At 39.8% G+C, this 19,333-nt stretch overlaps 1 protein-coding gene across 1 annotated transcript in view; it reads left to right on the plus strand.

Moving 5' to 3' along the window:
• GMDS (GDP-mannose 4,6-dehydratase) overlaps positions 1–15,332 on the plus strand; it is a 547,433-nt gene extending 532,101 nt beyond the window's left edge. The window contains exons 10-11 of the mRNA XM_030552293.1: positions 14,100–14,168; positions 14,877–15,332. Coding sequence (XP_030408153.1) covers positions 14,100–14,168; positions 14,877–14,939 — 132 coding nt within the window. The 3' untranslated portion in view covers positions 14,940–15,332. The remainder of the gene's footprint in view (positions 1–14,099; positions 14,169–14,876) is intronic.
• The last annotated feature ends 4,001 nt before the right edge of the window (positions 15,333–19,333 follow it).

Raw genomic sequence — 19,333 nt, forward strand, 5'->3', positions numbered from 1 at the left:
TTAAACGGAAATGAGATTGGGGGAACAGGGAGAGAAGACTAGAGCAGAAGAAGTTGGAGGTAGAAAATACCTATGGAGAAAAACAACATGAGAATGAAGCATGCAAAATCAGTGTCGAAGAAAAGAAGAGAAAGGACCAATAGGGGCATCTCACTATGAGGTGACTGGAGTGCAAGAAGAAGAAAAATGGAGGGAACCTAAGGTATGGGAAATGTGGGAAGGAAATAATGCTAAAGGGAGAAATGTGAGAGAGATTGAGTCAGAGAGAAAAACATCAAATGAGAAAAGAAAAAATGTCTTGAAAAAGAGAGGAACAAGGTTTAACAAGGGGGGGGAGCATAAAACATTTCCTAAGAGTGAAAAAAAGAGAGACAATGGGCCAAATTCAGACTTGATGTAAGCAAATGCAACTCCCCAGAAGTCTGTGGAGAATGAAACCTCTTACCCCTGCTTAATTTGGCCCAGGTAGTCTGTGGGGAAGTACAGACACTGAAAAATGACTGAAGAAAGAATGCGTGAAAATGAAGAAGCCGCAAAAGAGGAATAGAAAAAGGAGAAGATGGAAGAAACAAAGGAGGAAATGTTTGTCTTATTTTATAGAAAGATAATTTTATTAGCTTTTATTGAATTTGTGGTTAGATGGTGGTTTGTTGTGTTTTTGTCTTTGTTTTTTCCTTTTTAAAAGAGAGAGGGGAGGGGGAAAAAGCATTCTGAAAATTTTCCTCAACCTTTCCTGCCTAGAGACCTTCCCTGGATCCAGCATCCTTTGTGCATAGTATTCCTATTTTCATTCTCAAAAGTTGACTAGTAACATGAGAATTTGCTTTTATTACCAATTTCTGAAAACACAAAACAATAAGTAAGTTATTTTTTCACGTCACATCAGCAAGACTTGGGCATTGACCAATAAGCGTTCTAAGGCCAGATTCCAAGGCACTTTGCTCAGTGAGCTGAATTTATTGTTGCAATCCAAGAACATTACATAAATGCTGGCCAGTTCGCTCAAAAGACAATGAGAGTTTTAAATATGTTGTTCACTTAAAATATGTGCATGGTCATATATTATGTTCTAGAATATCTAATTTTTAAATCAAAGAAATGCACTCATTTGATTTATTTTGTAAATGCAAGATTATTTGATTTTTTCAGTCATGTTTTGCTTCTTGAATTAATGTTAATTGGAGATTTAGAATAACATTATGATAAGTCCATGTGTATTTTCACTGGGCCAGAAAAATCACCCATTTAGAATACACAGAATGCTTTGAGTCCTGGATAGACAGACAGACCTCTCTCTCATCTTTGTAAAGTATTTTTGGATCCTTGGATGAAATGTACAGCTTACATGCAGTGTGTAAGTGGGTGGAGGGCTTCCTTGTGCCCAGATTAGGATTTTAATTTTTGTGATTGCTTTTAACAAATGATGTTGGTAGAACACTTCAACAAACCTTGAGGATGATCCACAACTAACTTATTCCCTCGTGCTCCACCTATAGCCTGATGTGACTCTGAGGCCTGATTTTCAGAGGTGTTGAGCACCCACGACTCCTACTGAACTCAGAGCCGTCGCTTCCATTTAGGCGACCTAGGCAGTCGCCTAGGGTGCCAGGATTTGGCGGGGGGGCGTCATTTTGCCACCCTCGGCGGCAATTTGGCGGTGGGGGGTCCTTCTGTGCTCCGGGTCTTCGGCAGCAATTCGGCGGCGGGGGGTCCTTCCACGCTCCAGGTCTTCGGCAGCAGGTCCTTCACTCGCTCAGGGACCCGCTGCTGAAGTGCCCAGAAGACCGAGAGCGCGGAAGGACCCCGCCGCCGAATTGCTGCCAACCAGGAGCACAGAAGGACCCCCGCCTAGGGCGCCAAAAAGCTTGGCGCCGCTCCTGACTGAACTCAACAAGCTGCAGGTGTTTGATGCTGAAAATCAGGCCATGTAATATATAAGTGAGCCTTTTTTGATGGATTAGATTGTGAGCCCAGCTCTTGGGGCTATTTGAGCATGCTCAGCTCAGAAACCAAAAGGGGAGGGAGCCAGTGTTGTCTTTATACCAAATGTCCACCCCCAATGGCTATTCCAGTAGCTGAGGATCATGAAAGCTGTGCTCAGACTACAACCCTGAGGCACCTGCACCAGGACTTGAGGGGAGCATAAGACCATCTAAATCACCTCTGAACTGCTGGAGGGATCTTCCTATGCAAAGGCGGTCCTCAGTTGGCCACTTAGGCCACTCTTAAAACTGCTTTCTATCACCAGAGTGGTGCACAGCAGACTTCACGTTGGCCAGGATCTGACCCTTTGTCTTCAACCGTCTGATTTGGTGGCATAACTATACAATATAAAAATAAACTTATTTATGAGCAGGAAATGCAGCAGCCTCCTACTGGGCAAAACATGAGTCTGAGGTGTTAGCTATGGTAAGTACCTGCAAAGGGTTACTATTTGTAGCATCCTACTTGGACTTGTATTCTAAAGCTTTCATCAAAGTAAACCTGATTATTTTGCACATGGTTTTCCTGAAAGGATGTTATGATTTTCTAGATGTTTGGTGGCTGGTGATAAATTAGGCTTTTATGATGTCATGTGAAAGGCCACTGCTTGGATTTCCTTCTCTATCGAGCATGCTGAAGAATACTTTCAGGACATGCTCAGAATGTAAAATTATCCTACTGTGTTTTACTTTAACCCTTTCATGGATCATTAGTTTTGTAATGAGAAATGTTTGAGGGGAAATAAAGCAACCTATGTGCCAGCTTCATGGAGGGCCCGTAGAACCCTCCCCGCCCCCCTCCCCCCGTTGTTTTACTCTTTGCACATTCAAATGGCTCTCTTTAAATACAGATAATTTTTGTGGCTGTTAGGCATGTAAGGTAAACATAACTCTTGAACTTTTAAACATTAAAATCCTACATTATCTCCAGTTATCCTCTGCTGATATCTGATTCTGACAATTATCAGTGATTAATTGAGATGCAGGTAGAAAAAGTGCTTATAGACAATGAATCAAGTATGACTGGTAATTAAGACATTTAGGGCTAGATTGTGTCTCTAGAACACAATCAATAACAAGGGGCAGCATATAGTTGTTTTGTGCTAGGAAAGGAATTGTGTCTCTGGGATATATATTGACCTGTAACAGCAGCAAATTATTAACCCTTCTCTCATGCTGACTCCACATGAGTGGTTGGAGACAAGAATCCACTCATTCCCCACCTCTTCCCTCTCCTCCTGCTTCCTGCCCACCTGCTCCTGGGTAGAAAGTAAGTGAATCCAAGGTCCGAATAGACAAAGTATCAGAGTAAAAGGGGTTTTTACTTTTCTGTCCAGGCCTATAGTCCAAGTCACAACTTAGCCTTTAACGGTTTGAGGTTATTAGCTAAACATATATCCAAGAAAGGGAAATAATATATGATGGTCACAGCTGTTGAAATGTTTCCATCAAAACTTTTTTAGTCCGAAAATGGCTTTTTGATTAAACTCAAATTTTTGTGGGGGAAAAAAAACTTTTCATTTTTTAAAAAATCAGGTTTTTGTTTAATAAAAAGTTAATTACATTCTCCTTCCTCAGATATTACATTTACATCATAACAAAGTAGTGATGGTAGAACAGTGATAGGAACGTACCTTTAGACATCCCTATTATAGAATTAAAATATATTAGTTTGGGGTTTTTTGTCAAGCAGTCATGATATACGTGAGAGTCTATAAAGGGAAATATTGGAGGTGACGTCCAAAGACAAAATGAAACTCAGATTTCATTATCCCTTTTGGAGGGGAGGGAGGTTGTTTTTTAGTGAAATGCTTTATCCCTAGTTTTGTATCAAAATAATCTCCTGAGATTTCTTAGCAGAAATGGTCATGCTCAAAGAAATGAAGAGTTCATCTTTCAATTGTTTGCAGCTCCTAGCCTACTGATAACCTCTAACTGGATTAAGAAAAATAATCCAGAACTAGAGAAATGGTTTCCAAAAATATAGGTGGTTGTTATGGAAAAATTAACACATCAATAATGTACCCAGCAAAATAGACAGAGAACAGATAGATACTTTGAATTTTGATTAAATGGTAACCAAATATCTAACACTGTGCATTGACCTTGGGGGGAGGGGGCACACCTGTCCAATTTTATAAATTTTTTTATAGAAATGCCTGGTTTGCTAAATATGAGTCAAGACAGTAGTTTCACTCAAATTAATGAAATCCCCAGAAATCACATGGCTTGGATGTTGTAAAGAGATTCACTTTGTAATATGGTAACACCCTGTTAAATAGAGATTTGATTATTCTATTACTTTATAACATTTCTCTTAACCAGTGGTTCTCAACCCGCGGCTCGTGGGCCACTTGCAGCCCAATCAACACACAACTGTGGCCCATGTGACATCCTCAGGGCCATCAGGGTAGTATTGGATGTGGCCCACAGTAGTAAATAGGTTGACCAAAAAATAAAAACCTCACTGTTGTGATTATCATTTTCGTTTCTGATACTTACGTAGCAATGATTGGCAAACCTACTATCACTTTTTAAACTAATAAATAGTTTTTAAAAGTGATGGACTGTATTTCTGTGGCAGAGTTAAAATTTAGCACCATAGCAGGAGGCCAGTTTTCAATTTTCACCCTGCTGAGCAGATCAGTGAACGTATCAAAGGTTTTTAAGCGTGGGTCAGCAGTTTGCCACATAAGCATTGAATACCTGATTCCACCGCCTTCATCCACATTTCTTACTACATAATTAATCCTCTTGAAATCAAACAACTTTAATAATATAGTTAAATAAATAAATAAATAATGATACCATGAAAAGCATGACAGGAAGGGGAAATGATGAGGAAAATAATCTTCAGATGTAATTAAAAATTATCTATGGCAAAGAGTCTCTCACTTGCAATAATAAGCTCTCTGCCTGGTAACAAGTGCTTGTAGAATCAGAATGTGATTACCCAATTCTTCATTCCTTACTCAGGCAAAAGTCCCATTCACTTCCACAAGAGTTTTCAAAAGATCAGGGCATAATGGAACACAAGATACAACATAATACAGTTCAGTAATTAACAAACAAAAAAATTGATTTACTAACGAAAAGATGGGCTGAATGCTAAAATGGTATTCTTCTGTGATGTCACAACTGGAAATGACCTTCTCATTTTGCCTCCTGTACTGCCTTCTAGAAGGATCCCACTATTAGTAAAGCTCACTCATTTCTCTAGAAAATTTGAACAACTCTGTTTTGTTTGTAATAAAATGTGGTTTCAAGTTATTTACTTAGATTTTTTTTTTGCAAGTTAACCCAAAGGTTTTTAGCTCTGTGCACATGTGTGGGCCTGGCTGGCTGGATACACAATATCAGAGGGAAAGAATGTGTATTTACATGTGCATCTTTAAGGTCTGGTCTACCATTACTGGTACTGTGTAACTATTTCAGTTAGATGTATAAAGGTGATTTGTAATTATTCCCTTTCCATATAGGAATAGCTACATCAGTATAAAGTACCATTATACGACTATAACTGCATCCACACCAGGGGAGTTGTATCACTTTAACTATACCAGTGTAGTTAAAGCAGCACAACTTTCTAATATAGTCTGAAGCCATGGCTACACTGGAGAGTTGCAGCGCTGGTGATGGGTTTACAGCTCTGCAACTTAGTAACTGTCCACACCTGCAAGGCACATCCAGCGCTGCAACTCCCTGGCTACAGCGCTGGCTGTACACCTGGTCTGCTTGGGGTGCAATGATTGCAGCGCTGGTGATGCAATGCTGCTCGTGAAGTGTGGCCACCAAAAGCACTGTAATTGGCCTCCAGGGTATTAGGAGGTATCCCAGAATGCCTGTTCACAACAGACCGGAAGAGTGGCTGAACTCCGGGCACCCCGGAGCTGCTTATCTAAAAAACAAACACAGCTCCTGTTTGCTGAGCGAGCGAGCGGAGGCAGGCAGGGGAATTGCTTTAGAATGTTCACAGCTGTTTGCTTGAGAAGAGAAGCCACACGGGGGAGGAAGAGGGGGGAGTCCGTGTTGAGCAGCTGCTTATAGAATCATAGAATCATAGACTTTAAGGTCAGAAGGGACCATTATGATCATCTAGTTTTATGTGATCTGAAGGCTATTTAGGAGTGCGTAATTTGCATTTAGTGAATAAGAAGGTTGGGGGAAGGGCTCGAAACTTTTAAAATGATTGAAGGCTGGTGCTGTGTATCTTCCAGTCCTTAGAACTTGCAAGGCAGGGAGCTGAGAACAGTGTCAGCTCCAAAAATCCACTCTCTCTGTCTCCCCCACGCTCCCGGTCACACTCCACCCCACCCCCCCTTTTGAAAAGCACGTTGCAGCCACTTGAACGCTGGGATAGCTGCCCACAATGCACCACTCCCAACAGCGCTGCACATGCTGCAAATGTGGCCACGCTGCAGCGCTGGTAGCTGTCAGTGTGGCCATACTGCAGCGCTTTCCCCACACAGCTGTACGAAGACAGATTTAACTCCCAGCGCTGTACAGCTGTAAGTGTAGCCATACCCAAAGCCTGCTTGAACAAGTTTTCTGTGTTGCAGTGGGGGGCAGCAAAATCAATGCACTGTAATTAAGGTTTCAGTCTTCAGCTGCTATGTGGCCACTCATTTAAACAGTGTGTGTGTGTGTGTGTGTGTGTGTGTGTGTGTGTGTGTGTGTGTGTGTGTGTGTGTGTGTGTGTGTTAAATTTGAATATATGCACATACACACACAAAATAGTATATTGTCCCATGTTTTCAGTTTTTTTTTTCACCATACTCAGGATTTATATAATAAATGGTATGTGCAAGGGTAGTTGATTTAATCTAATTCATCTTCCCTGGAATTCTTACCGTTCTTATCATAGGCACCTGTTACACTTCAAAAGATCTCATTAAGTGGAAGCCTTCGTTGGTGTCTGCAGTGTCCCAAACTGGGATTATCATTGTGTTTACAGAATCATAGAAGCCGAAGTTGGCTCATCCAGTTTATCTCCCTGCAAATGCAGGATTGTGCCCTACGGTACATTTCTAGGGTGAAATCCTGGCCCCACTGATGTCAATTATAGTTTTGCCATTGCCTTCAGTAGGGCCAGAATTTCCATCTCTAGTGTCCAGTCTAGTTTTCAAAAGTCCTGAGTTGTGGGGCTTCCTGCACTCTTCTTGTAAGACTATTCCACATGTATGGATGGTGACATATGTAAACATGAATCTCATGTTCCTGAGGAGTATCTGGGCTCAAACTGGTTACACTGTAACAGTAGCTGGCCTGTAAAAATCTCCAGTAAAGAACACTTGTGTTGAGCAACTGAAGGCCTGATCCAGAGCCCTTTAAAGTTAGTGGTCTTCTCATCAAGCCCAAACTCAGGAGGAATTTTATCTGGACTAAAGAATAATTTTTACCAAGACATTTTCTCAGGCTTCATCTGGCAAATGAAAAGACTAACTAAAACTTTACCATATTAGGCATGTAACTCAGCTGACTTTTGCACAAAGATAATAACTGTAGTAACCTAATGTCTGCATATGCTCTCCTAAGAGGTACCCATGCATTATGCTCTCGTGTTGATTAACTTGTGCACTGCCTCCATCAAAGCGATAACGCTCTGGCGACGAGAATCATACCATGCAGAGGGCCAGCTCCCTCTGTTTTGCTCCATTTGCCATTTTATCTTCAATGTCAGTGTGCTTGTCAGAGCCAGTGCTGACTGACTCAATTTCCCTGAAGTTGAGCTGAAGCATTGTTTTAGCACTGACGGCATTCTGTTGGACTCCCTGATGGACAATGCCACTGATTCCCAACTTCCTGAGCAGACCAGACAGTTTGCTGTTTTCTTCATGTCTCTTATCACCCCCTGTCATTAAAAGAGAGGTCTGGCTTCAGCTTCAATTTGTGCTGATACGCAGCAATAAAGTGGGGGCGGGGGGGGGAGGAAAGAGAGGAGAGAGAATATTCATGACTAATTATCACCCTTCTGTTTATTACTGCTGTGAGTTCTCATGCCTGCCTCTTTGGAGACTGATCAAATTAAAGATTATCAAACAGATCAATTAAAGACACTGCTGTAATGTGTCTGGTTTGTGGTAGAGGAAAGGCTGATCTCATTTGATTTATGTTTCGTTGATATTAGCACATACAATGGAACCCTTTGATTGGGCCTTATCCTGAAGGTACTGAGCACCCATAGCCCACTGAAGTCAATCGCAAGTGCTCAGCACCTCTCAAAATCAGCCCCATGCTGAAGTCGTTCTATTCCACAGAAGTGTTTGGATTATATGTGAAGTTTCCTAAGCAAACAATTTTTGCATATAAAATAGACTTAGGAAAAAGGTCAGGATTTATATTGCCAATGGAGTTTCACAATATCCAAGTTCATTTTGAGGGTTTCCACCATATAGGCATTTGCTGGTCTTTCTCTGGGGCTCTTTGTGAAAAGTACTATATTTCGGGGGAGAGAAATCACTGACATGAGAGTGAAAATTAGCCTGCTCATGCCACCTTAAAACAAATTTAGATAGGGAACTAAATTCACTGGCATTCTTTTATTCCCTTGATATGTTAACTGTTCCACAACTTTGCTTTTCTAAGAAGAGTGTGGAAAATGAAAACGGAATGCCACTCAATAACTGCCCTTCTTAAATGCCTCAAGATGTTTTCTCTGTTTGTGTGTAGATTTGGGGCTTTCCTTATTGACACACTTCATCTTAACACTCCCTTCTTCTTTACAGTGCTTACAGGAGTCAGTCTTTTATTATATATTTATAGTTTGTATGGCACTTTACAGACAAATTAAGACAACGTCCCCTGCCTTGAAAGTCTCAGAGTATGAGGGCTCAGTCCTGCAAGCACCTACTGCCAGACTATTATGACTAGCTCCATGTACTTCTTCGTTTGAGCTCAGTAATGTGTGTTTTGAGGCTCTTTGGCTCCAATCCTGCAGATTTACACACGTGATTAACTTTACACAGTGAATATTTCCATTTAAGTCAATGGGACCATTCACGCACCTAAGTCTTTGCAGAAACAGGGCCATAGTTAAGGCACATAGTATAACACAGCCTGGTGACAAGTAATGGGAGTGTTAGGGGAATAGAAGATAAGGGCGACAGCAAGTGAATTACGCAGTTGCTGCAGTTATCGATGCATATACATCTTGAGTATCATGGGTTATCTGACTGATCAATCTCCTCCCTAACTAACTGATTTCAGGAAATGATTTAACAAAGTCTGCTATGTTTTAACAGTGAAGTGTAGCAGACACCCAAACATGCTATTGGGCTGACCTGTCAATGAGCTGCGTTACATGATCTCTTATTAAAACTACATAAGAAAACTGCTCCGAAAAGTACCTGAAGAGGGAAGGATATTCTGCGTAATAAAATACATACGGGGAAGATCAGATGGTCTCAGCATGTGCCCCAAAAATTAAAGAAATGGAGAAATTATACAATATTACAGACTACTTAAATGGTTGTTTTTTTCATAGCATAAGTCAAAGATGAGAGGGCTGTCTCAAGAAGGAAATACATCAGATAGAGGAGAAAAATGGGCATTCAGATTACTACATTCTTGAAAACATTGTGACCTAGAAGCCCAATTCTGACAACCTTTCTCAGGCAAAGAATTGCAGGAACAGGCACTTAGTTTAGTGACTTCTCAGAGCTTCGTCTAACCCCTTTATCAGTTTATAAGATATTTGTGACATAAAAAGTCACCTTCCAGAAAAACTTTATGCATCATCTTGTGAATGTGACCACCACAACTTTCCAACTGCAGAACTATTACAATTCAGGTCAACTCTGTCTATTTTAGGGATGAAATTCTATCCTCGTTGAAGTCAATGGGAGTTTTGCCATTGACTTCCATGGGGTCAGCATTTCACCGTAGGTGTTTTATAGCACCCATAACCTCGTTAGTTTTGTTCTGGATTTGCACTGGTGTAACTGGGGGCAGAATCTGACCCTAAATGTTGAGTTAAATGAATTAATCTAAATGTGATTAGATCAACTGTAGTGTTAGGAGAAAACTTACAGTACTTTTAAGCAATCTGTAGGCTTTCCCGCCCCTCATGTTGTCTTGAGTCTTTTCAAATTTTCAGTTAAATTTAATTGAATTAGAGAGTAATAAATGGCACAGTGAAACCAGATCATTCACCTAATGAGTCAAAATAAAAGTAGTGATGACACTCAGAACCAGAGCTCAGGAAATGTGATATTTACACAGAAATATTTTACATTTTTTTATCTGGGTTTTAGAACTCTTTTTAAAAAATGCCAGCCCACACTACACAGCAAGTTTCTCTGTACTCATGTGTGCACCTTTTTGTTTATTTGTTTGAGCTTGGATTGAACTATAAAACTGAATCTCCATAAAATCAGATTTAATAAAATGTAGAGGTGGTTTTAAGGGGGTGGGAGGTTTTTTGGTTGTTTTTTAGCACAGTTAAGCTTTAAGCTATAATTATAAACAGAGGAGGAGAGGGCTAGACAAATAGAAAAGATCATATCAGATTCATTCTTTTCCCTGGCCTAGAGAGAAGATCCTATCACAGCTAAGTGAAGTTAAATCTGTCAGAGATTGTTACAATAGTGTTAAATGGCAACAGACAATTTGGCTGTTGCCTTTTTACCCCTTTAGCTACTTCACTGAGTGCTCAGCTTTCCATATTCAGGAACAAGTTGTAACTCACATGTAAAACTTGCCATTTATATGCTTCATTTTCTTTTTCATGGAAAATAAGAGTGTAATGGCACTTCCTCCTAAAATGGATACGTAAACACTTCACTGTTGTTTTATTTGCAAAGTCCAAGTACTGTAAAATAACACAAAACAATTACCATTTTGAGCTTTGGTAAAAACAAAACAAAACCTCTTAGTTGCCTGTCTATTCCCTTGAATTCTACATGAAGTCAAGGAACTTTCTTTTTATACATTGTGTGCCTAAAACACGATACAAAAAATCCTGCAGAAATACTTTATAAGACTAAATTTGAAAGTTAAATAGGTGCAGCTCTAGTTTCAATGAAAGACTTTAATTACATAAACAAGCAGTGATTCAGTTACAAGAGTGTTTTCAAATATTCTTATTGAATTGTAATTACTTTATTGTTTTCATATTATGAGCTACTTGTAGAAAAATACAGGAAACATGGCTGCAATACAATCCTTTAATCAGTAATAGCTTTTTCCAGTCATCGTGAAGAACATTTCCATTCTGTGTTTCATGCTTTCAGTAACAATACATTCAGTCCTTGAATGTAGTTGTAATGTTATGATGATTGGTTTAAACTATAATATTGTTTTTCATATGCACGTTCTCTTCTATCTACTAACTTTTATAGCTGAACAGCTTAAAAACAGCCATAGGAAGAAATTCTGGTTATATAATGCTATTTGTAACTAAATCTTATTGTAAAATAGGGTTTCAAGAAAGTATATAAACTTCTTTAGGAAAGTCATTTAAAATGTTTTAACCTGTATCAGATGGGGAAAATTGTATTATCATATATAGTAAATCTTTTTACAAACTAAGCACCGTAATACTTTTACTATTTTATTGTTAAAGTATGTGAACTTTGTAAAGGTTTCTCTTTTGTTTTTTATCTTACATTCTTAAATTGATTTCATATACTAGCTTCTGTGTTATCTTATATACACCATACAGATGTAATCACTGCAACTTTCATTGATCTGAAAAACAAATCTTATTTTTTGCTTATCAACAATTGAGTGCTTACGTTTTTGAATGGAGGGTTTGAATTGAAAAACACATTTTGGAGATGAATGGTTGTAAAGGAGAACATTTTTGTTAGAAAGTTTAAAGACTGTTCTCAAACCTTTTAAAGCAGCGTATATAGATTTTTCCTGTAAACTTATTTGCTGTGCAATGAGACAATGACATCCCATGTCTCTTGACCTTTTTCCACAATGAATTAAAAAAAAAAATACCCTAGATTTGGCAGGGTTTTGAAAGAATCTGTTTTTGAAATAAAGATTGTGGGTGTAAAATTGTTATTTTATACAATGTTTATAAAAATGAAACTCTGATTTTATTACATACCTTTTCATTAAGACTTTTTAAATTAGATTATATTAAAAATACTAAGTTACTAGCTAATGGTTTAAATGTTTAAAACAGCTTGCATTGGTATTGATTGAAAGGGAACTGGTTTTGTACAGAAATGTGTATTTTAAGAGGGTTTTTCTTACTTCTGGATGTATATAATGCATGTTAAACTAAAATGAGAGAGAGAGGGCATGCATTAAATACTTCCATTTGGATTTAGAACCTGATTCAAAGTCAATGAGAGTGAGTCTTTCCTATTTCAGGGCCAGATTTTACAATGCTATGCTCACCTGGGTATTCCTGACTCAGAGAAATAATCTGATTACTCAAATTGGGAAGGGTTTTACTGAATTTGGCCCCAAATGTCTATTGCAATTTCCAAACGCCCTGATAGAATTGCAATAGGAAATGTTTAGGAGAACTTAGGAAAACAAAATGATTTTGCTTGTCATTTTATTTTGTTTTGATCTGGCTGTTTAGTCTTCTCTGGAGGAAGCCAGCATTATTTTTAGCATACAGACTGTTCCAGGCAGCATTTTTAATAATTCATTCTCAACAGAGCTGTTTGTTCCACATCCCCATCTGCAGTACAGTACCTGAGGTGATTTTCCTCTGCTCCTGGAAGTGAACTCTAGTTTTATGTAGCACACTTATGAAGAAGCATTTCCTACATTTGGCACAGGGCGAGGCAATTTTTGGAAGTTAACATGATCACAGGCATGCAAGAAGATGGTATCTGGAACGTTGTGTGTGCAGCAGTACTTCTTTTGGAGAGTTGATGCCACAAAATGCTCATTAGCTCCATCACTGGTCAGAAAGGATGGAGGAAGGAGGGGGGGAAAAAAACACATTTTTCCAGTTTTAGAGACACCAAAACTGCTGTGTTACATCACTGAAGTCAAATATGAAGGCAGAATTTATCCCAAACATTCCCGCCCCTCAAGGGGAAAAACAATTTGCTGTGGAATTATACAGCTATCCTTTCACATACAGAAAGCTTTTAATTGTATTTTAGGTGAGTTGTGTATATAAATTCAAGCAAAGGGGGATATGTGTATAACTAATGTTTAATCTAGAAACAATAAATAATCAAATATTTCAGTTTCATTAGAGATGCAGCATGTGTGTGTTTGTGCCGCTTTAAATAGGCTTGAATCATAAAGATGTGGTTGACTAACAGCTTCTGGGTTCCTGTAATACTATTTCAGGGTAGTTTCTCCCTATCTAGTTGTTATATATCCAGTTACCTTTATTTCCACATGCATGTTCAAGTTACTACTTGTAAAAATAGTGTGCCAAAAGCTTTCACTCTCCAGGTTATCTGCTGGACTGCCATCACTGCCCTATTAACAATGCAGTAACAGGGCTTCTAACAGTTATCCAGTGCTGTCTTTCCACGATCACATGTTTTTTATTTTAGAGAGAACATTTCAGTTGTCATGTTTGCTTTGTGATTTACTTCTGTTTAACCAAAAGGGAAAAAATGCAATAATTTGAAACAGCTCTCTTAGTAGCGTGATCGGGACATATGACAACTTAATGTAAAGGGTTCACCATTAAAGAGTCAATAAGGTTTGATGTAAAGAAGAATTACTCCTTATGTTTTAAATAGCCTGTGCTAGGTTTTTTAAATGTGCATCCTGGTGATTTATAGGCATTTGAGCTTCAACTGAAATTGCACAATCAAAAATAAATGATTTTTGTCAGCGTGTCTAAGGGTGTCCTGTAACGATGCTGATCTAGCCAAGGACTTACAGGGACATGCGTGTGAACAGAGGAGCCTCGTACATAAGTGGTGCTAGACAATAGCTGTCAGCAGTTTTGTGTGGCCCTTGCCTTACCTTTCCACCTCAACTGCAACCTGTTAAGGGAGCCAGGCCAATAGTTTCGTTAGCCTGAAGGGTTTTGGTCTAGCTTCAGTCTTTTAAAGACAAGATGCTGGGGGCCTCAAGATGCTTTAGATACGGAGCAAGCACTGCAGTGGCAAACGTTACACACTGCAACAAGGAACACACAAAGAGGTCGTGCAATGGTTTTTCTTTTCCTTTTCCCAGGATTTTCTTCAAGGAGATCGTACCAAAGCAGAACAAAAACTGAACTGGAAACCCAGAGTCACTTTTGATGTAAGTTCTCTTACTGGACTGTGTTATTCCTGCCGTGTTTGTGTAGCTTTGTGGAAAGAGGGGAGCTCTTAACTGATTAACAAAAAGAGAAATTGCTGTTTCAATAATGATTACATGAAGGCTATTTAAGAATCCAGCTGCTCCTATTGAAGGATTGAATGCTTTAATATTCTTTGGACTGAATCTTGTAGTGCTGGACATTTTGGAAAATGGTTAGCTTTAATTACAGTCCCAGCCTTGAAAGCCAAGCCCCGGCGGAATAAAACTGCAGAAAAGAAGCACAGCACTCATCTTAAAGCATGGAAATACACAAATAAAACAAACCAAGGTTTCTATTAATAAGGCATTTTAATTTCATGTCACTGCTATTTTCATAGCGGATCCTTCGGGAGGGTATTTCTCATAAATTGTGGTATTTTTTAAATTACTGCTCAATTGTCTCTGGATTTGACAGCCCCCCGGGATTTGCTTTCCTGGACTTCTGTTTGCTGCCCTTAATATCAAAATTAACTTTTCCCTAAAAGAAAAATTATAATTGAAATGATACAGAAAATGAGGGGTCGGAAGGGTGGGGTTGGTTTTGGTTTTAGTGCCTTGAGTTTCACACAATGGATTGGCAATTAAACTTTAAAAAAAAAAAAAAGCGCAACAGGCTTTTCAGTCTACCAAAAGACCAGAATAACCACCACAAGCTGTTCCTTCTTGCAGGAGTTGGTGAAAGAGATGGTGGAAGCTGATGTGGAACTCATGAAGAATAACCCCAACGCCTGAGCCTTTTCTTTGCCTCCAAATGAGCTTTTCCTCTCCCCTAGAAAAATCCCCCTGACGGTTGGTGGAGGCTGTCCTCTGCATCTTAGCTGGACATCATTGATTGGAGGAGAATCATGATCGGTGTAAAATGTTGGGGGGGGCTTTTTAATTAATTTTATTGTTTGTTCTTGTGTAAAAGACACTTGCAAATTAAAAGTCTGGAAATTAAATGTAAGAGAAGATCTCAAACACCATTGCTACTGCTCCTGTTTAACTTTCTTAAATTTGAGATTTATCTCCACGATTGTTTCCCCTCATCATGTACCTGAAATATATTGGCTGGGATTTGACCGGTGAGCTTTCCAGTTAATTTTCTTTTGATATTAAAAATCATCTTTCTACAGAAGACCTGAAGTGCATATTATTGCTTTCTCCAGCTAAAAATGAAAGAAAATCAAAACAAAAAAAAAAAAACCGTTGCCACTAACATTCCTCCGGTTGTTTCCTCTCGTCTTCCTTTTCTGTCCACTCCTTGTTTTTATTTCCTGCTGCTTACCTCCACTTCAATGTACATTTCCACCGCTTGAACGCTTTAAAGTTTGGGTAACTGATATAGCTTAGTGAAATTGACTTTGGTCCATGACGAATTAATGCCTAATTGCTCAAATATCTTTCAAACTAGTCAGAGGGGATTGTAAAGCTTTTTTTGAAAACGCCAGTTTGTCTGGGCGTGAGAGACAGAAGGAATACAATAAGCTTCTCTATCCAGCACCTTTAAGATCCAATTCCTGCAAAATTGAGCCATTCACATTTCTGCTGACTATAATTAGAGCTCGCCCAGGAGCTCCAACCATCTCGAAAGATGCCTTAAGAAATAAAAAATAAATAAATAAAATAGCAACTTCAAGGTAAGTAAATATTGTTGAGAGATTTCGTGCCAAGGTACCCAGGTTATCCAGAGGTCGTGGAGCCCATACATTTCCCTTTGGTTGAAGATCTACCACCCAGCAATTAACTCTTCTCTTAACTTTATGCCTGGGAAATTAGCTGGGCTTCTGTCTTAGGCAGCATAATTTAGAAACATAAAAATTAGATCCTTTAGACAAATACAGAACACTCAGGCAAAATCGTTGTAACGCTGATGTTCTCTCTCTCTCTCGCTGTCGTGTGTGTTTTTAAAAATCTGTATAAACTCAATACTGTCCTAGAAGGATTAGAAGAAGGGGGGAGGGTCTCAGCCTATAAAAGGAAAGGTGGGGGCACAAGGTGATTTCAGCACCAACATTTGAACACGATCGTGTGTGTCTTAGCCCCAGAAACGCTCCTGAATGTATTCAAGAGCCATTTCATGATGTATGGGGATGTGTGGTGGCTTGATCGAGCTTTTCACAGTTAGTAAGTAACGGGGCTGCAGGAGAGAGAAGGCTCTTTGTGTGCCTGTGTGAAAGGCAGGCAGTTGCCAGAGGTGTAATGGAAAAAGCGTGTGCTGCATGAGAAGGTGGTTTCAGTGTGATACAGAACAAACTTGGGGCCGGGCTGTTCTGAACGGAGCGGGTGCTCAAAGGGCACCTCCTCGCCCGGGAACAGTGTGCGTCTCAAGCAGGAGCTCGGGGACTGCTAATTGGAAACAGATGCTTCCTTTAAGGCTGACCCTGCAGGACGGAGTCTAAGCACAATAGATATGTATATATACACACACATATCCCATCGGCTTGCGTTACTCCATACAGGTGCATAGCGCGCACTCCATCTCCAGACTCTGCAAGCGAGAGGGTCTCTTTTCTTTGCAGTTTAAAAGGCCAGGACACTGTTGTATTTGCAAAGTACCCCCGCTTCATTCTGAAATAGCCAGCATCGTTGGGCTATTTAAAACAATCCCAGAGTCGTAGAAATGTCTGCTCGAGGCTTCTCTGGGACAGGCAGAAATAAGGAGCGGATATTTAATACACGTAGAGCTTGACGTGGCTTTTTTTTAATACAGTAGCCCGTAAGATGGAATAGCATCTGTTAAAGAAAAAAAGTGTCCGGCAAGTATTTTTGTCCCTTTCTCTGTGTGCTTCTAGATATTGGTGATCATGTGTGTCTCTATTTCACTGCCTTCAGAGCCTCAAACCCTCCCCCGAGTTATCCCTCAGGATGCTTTTTCCTCCCATTATTTTTCATACATTTTCCTTGGAAGGGGACGAATGCTGTTAAACAGGTATAACTGTTCCTAGCTGGGATTTTTTAAATGGAAAACTCCAAGTCTCTGTGAGTACAAACTATGCACGGCCTATGCAACAATGGCTAAGCATTGTTTAAAAATAATTGTTAGTGTATGTCAGGCTTGTTAACTTTTATGTGTGTAATTAGCACACGAATGGAGCTGTCGGTACCTATACTCATTTTCATGAGTCTCCCTGAATATACACAGTTACAGACAAAACACACGTACACACCAGTAAGATGAAGTACATATTAGGCGAGAGCCCCTGGTTTTGCATTGTAATTCCAACTAACAGGCGAGCATCCCAAGAGATTTCCTACTCATTAGAGAAGTTGTAACTTTCACACGTGTCATTTCAGAATGTGCACAGAGATTGCCTTGCGCCGGTGAAAACGACATGAGTATTTCATGGCTAGGGCAACCATTACATGTAAAACTCTTCATTTCCAACGGCTCTTGCTAGCTAAGGGATCGGTCCTGAATGGAGATCGCTGAGAGTTTTGCCAAGGGAGTCCAGGATCGATCTTTTTTCTGACCAACTACACTGCCGCCTTTTCCCTTTTAAAGAGCTCTGCCCAACATCACTAAACGTTTTGCAGCTTGTTGGTGGCACATATAATTAAAGGCACGAAAAGAAGAAGCGTTCGTTGAAACAAGGTGCTTTTGTATCACAAAAGGACAATTTACGGGGGCGGGGAATCTGTAATTCTGGTATGTTTTGATATACATATAAATATAAACGCTGCGTTTGAAGATTAGTTAACATACCTATAAAAACGAACTGGACTATTTTACACAAGCTGCGAAGGTTTGTTTCCGCCTTCTATCTCCCCCCTAATCTTATTCTTTCTTCAGCAACATGAACCGTGGCACATTAACAGTAAAATCTTTATAACCAGTTTTTAGCCTGTATAGTTTTGGGACCCTGGTCCCACGATGGATGCCCTTGTTGTGCAGTGTACTCATTGTAAAATTGAGGAACACGAGAAACCGAAGTGTTGCCATCATTTACTTTTTATTTTTAGGAAGAACCACGTGTGTATTTCAGAAGTAGCCCCAGGCTTCCAAATTTTGTAAGGGTTCAAACTGTTGTTAATTTGAGACGACATTACCTGTGATTGTAATTTACTACATCGTCCTCCTGCGAATCAACTGCTCACTAAACTGTATTACAGAATCACTCATTTTGTAGCGCTATTTAAGATAGCTAATATTATCCAGGTGCCAATTAGCCAATGAAGTTTTGTACACGGGTTTGACATGTAGTGCATTTGATGTACACGAATATATAAACACACTTTACCCTGTAAGAATGTGTGTATACATAGCTGCATGGTTTTGTCCCATTGGCGTTGTAAATATAAATTGTAAAAAATAAAAAATCATCGTTAATTCAAAAGGGCAACGGTAACTGCAGATGTTAATTCATCACACTTTTGAACCTGCCCGTGCAGTCTGTGCTCAGCCAAGACTCCCATTTGCTTCAATTATTGGGTGGTCACGAGTAGCAGAAATAAAAAGCAAACCGAGTTTAGAAAAGGAAACTACTCCAAACCTTCATCCCAGCCTCTGTCCTTTGCAAACCGATGAGCAGTGACAAGGGAGCTCCTGCTGCAGTGCGGGCCCGATTCTGTATTCCCCACTAGAAGCCGTGCCCTGCCGAGCCTACGGGAGTTTGCCTGCATAAGGAAAGCAAGACCTGACCTTAAAATAGGACCAGCCGCTCTGTTTCGAAAAAGATCCGCAAATCGGTCGAAATCTCACAGCTGGAAGGACAAATTGCGTTCAGTTGCCTAATTCCGAGATACAGAGGCAAGGCGCAGTCAAAAGCTTAGGGCATCTGCTCCTCGCTTCACTGTAACTTCGTCACAGTATGTTGGTGGACATACATTACTATATTGCTACACTACACCAAAATATAGGAACTCAAGGCTTCCTAGGTTTGCCAATTGACTTGGGCGCATCATTATAAAAATATGGGGGCTGCAATTTTTAAAAAGTGACATACTTTGTGACACTTTCTTCGGGCTGGGTCAGAAAAGTCTCTCTCTCTGGCATCCCTCCCCCGTTAACAGTAGGTTGGGGGTAGGAATCAGAAATGCAAGAAAATCAGAGTGTAATGAAAGCATTAGCTGTAACAAGGCTCTGCGGCTTTGTTCTGTTGTCTACGGTTGTACTTGTTAAAGTCTAGTGAATAAAAACAAGACTT

Source organism: Gopherus evgoodei, chromosome 2 (genome assembly GCF_007399415.2).
Source record: "Gopherus evgoodei ecotype Sinaloan lineage chromosome 2, rGopEvg1_v1.p, whole genome shotgun sequence".
NCBI classification, from domain to species: domain Eukaryota; kingdom Metazoa; phylum Chordata; order Testudines; family Testudinidae; genus Gopherus; species Gopherus evgoodei.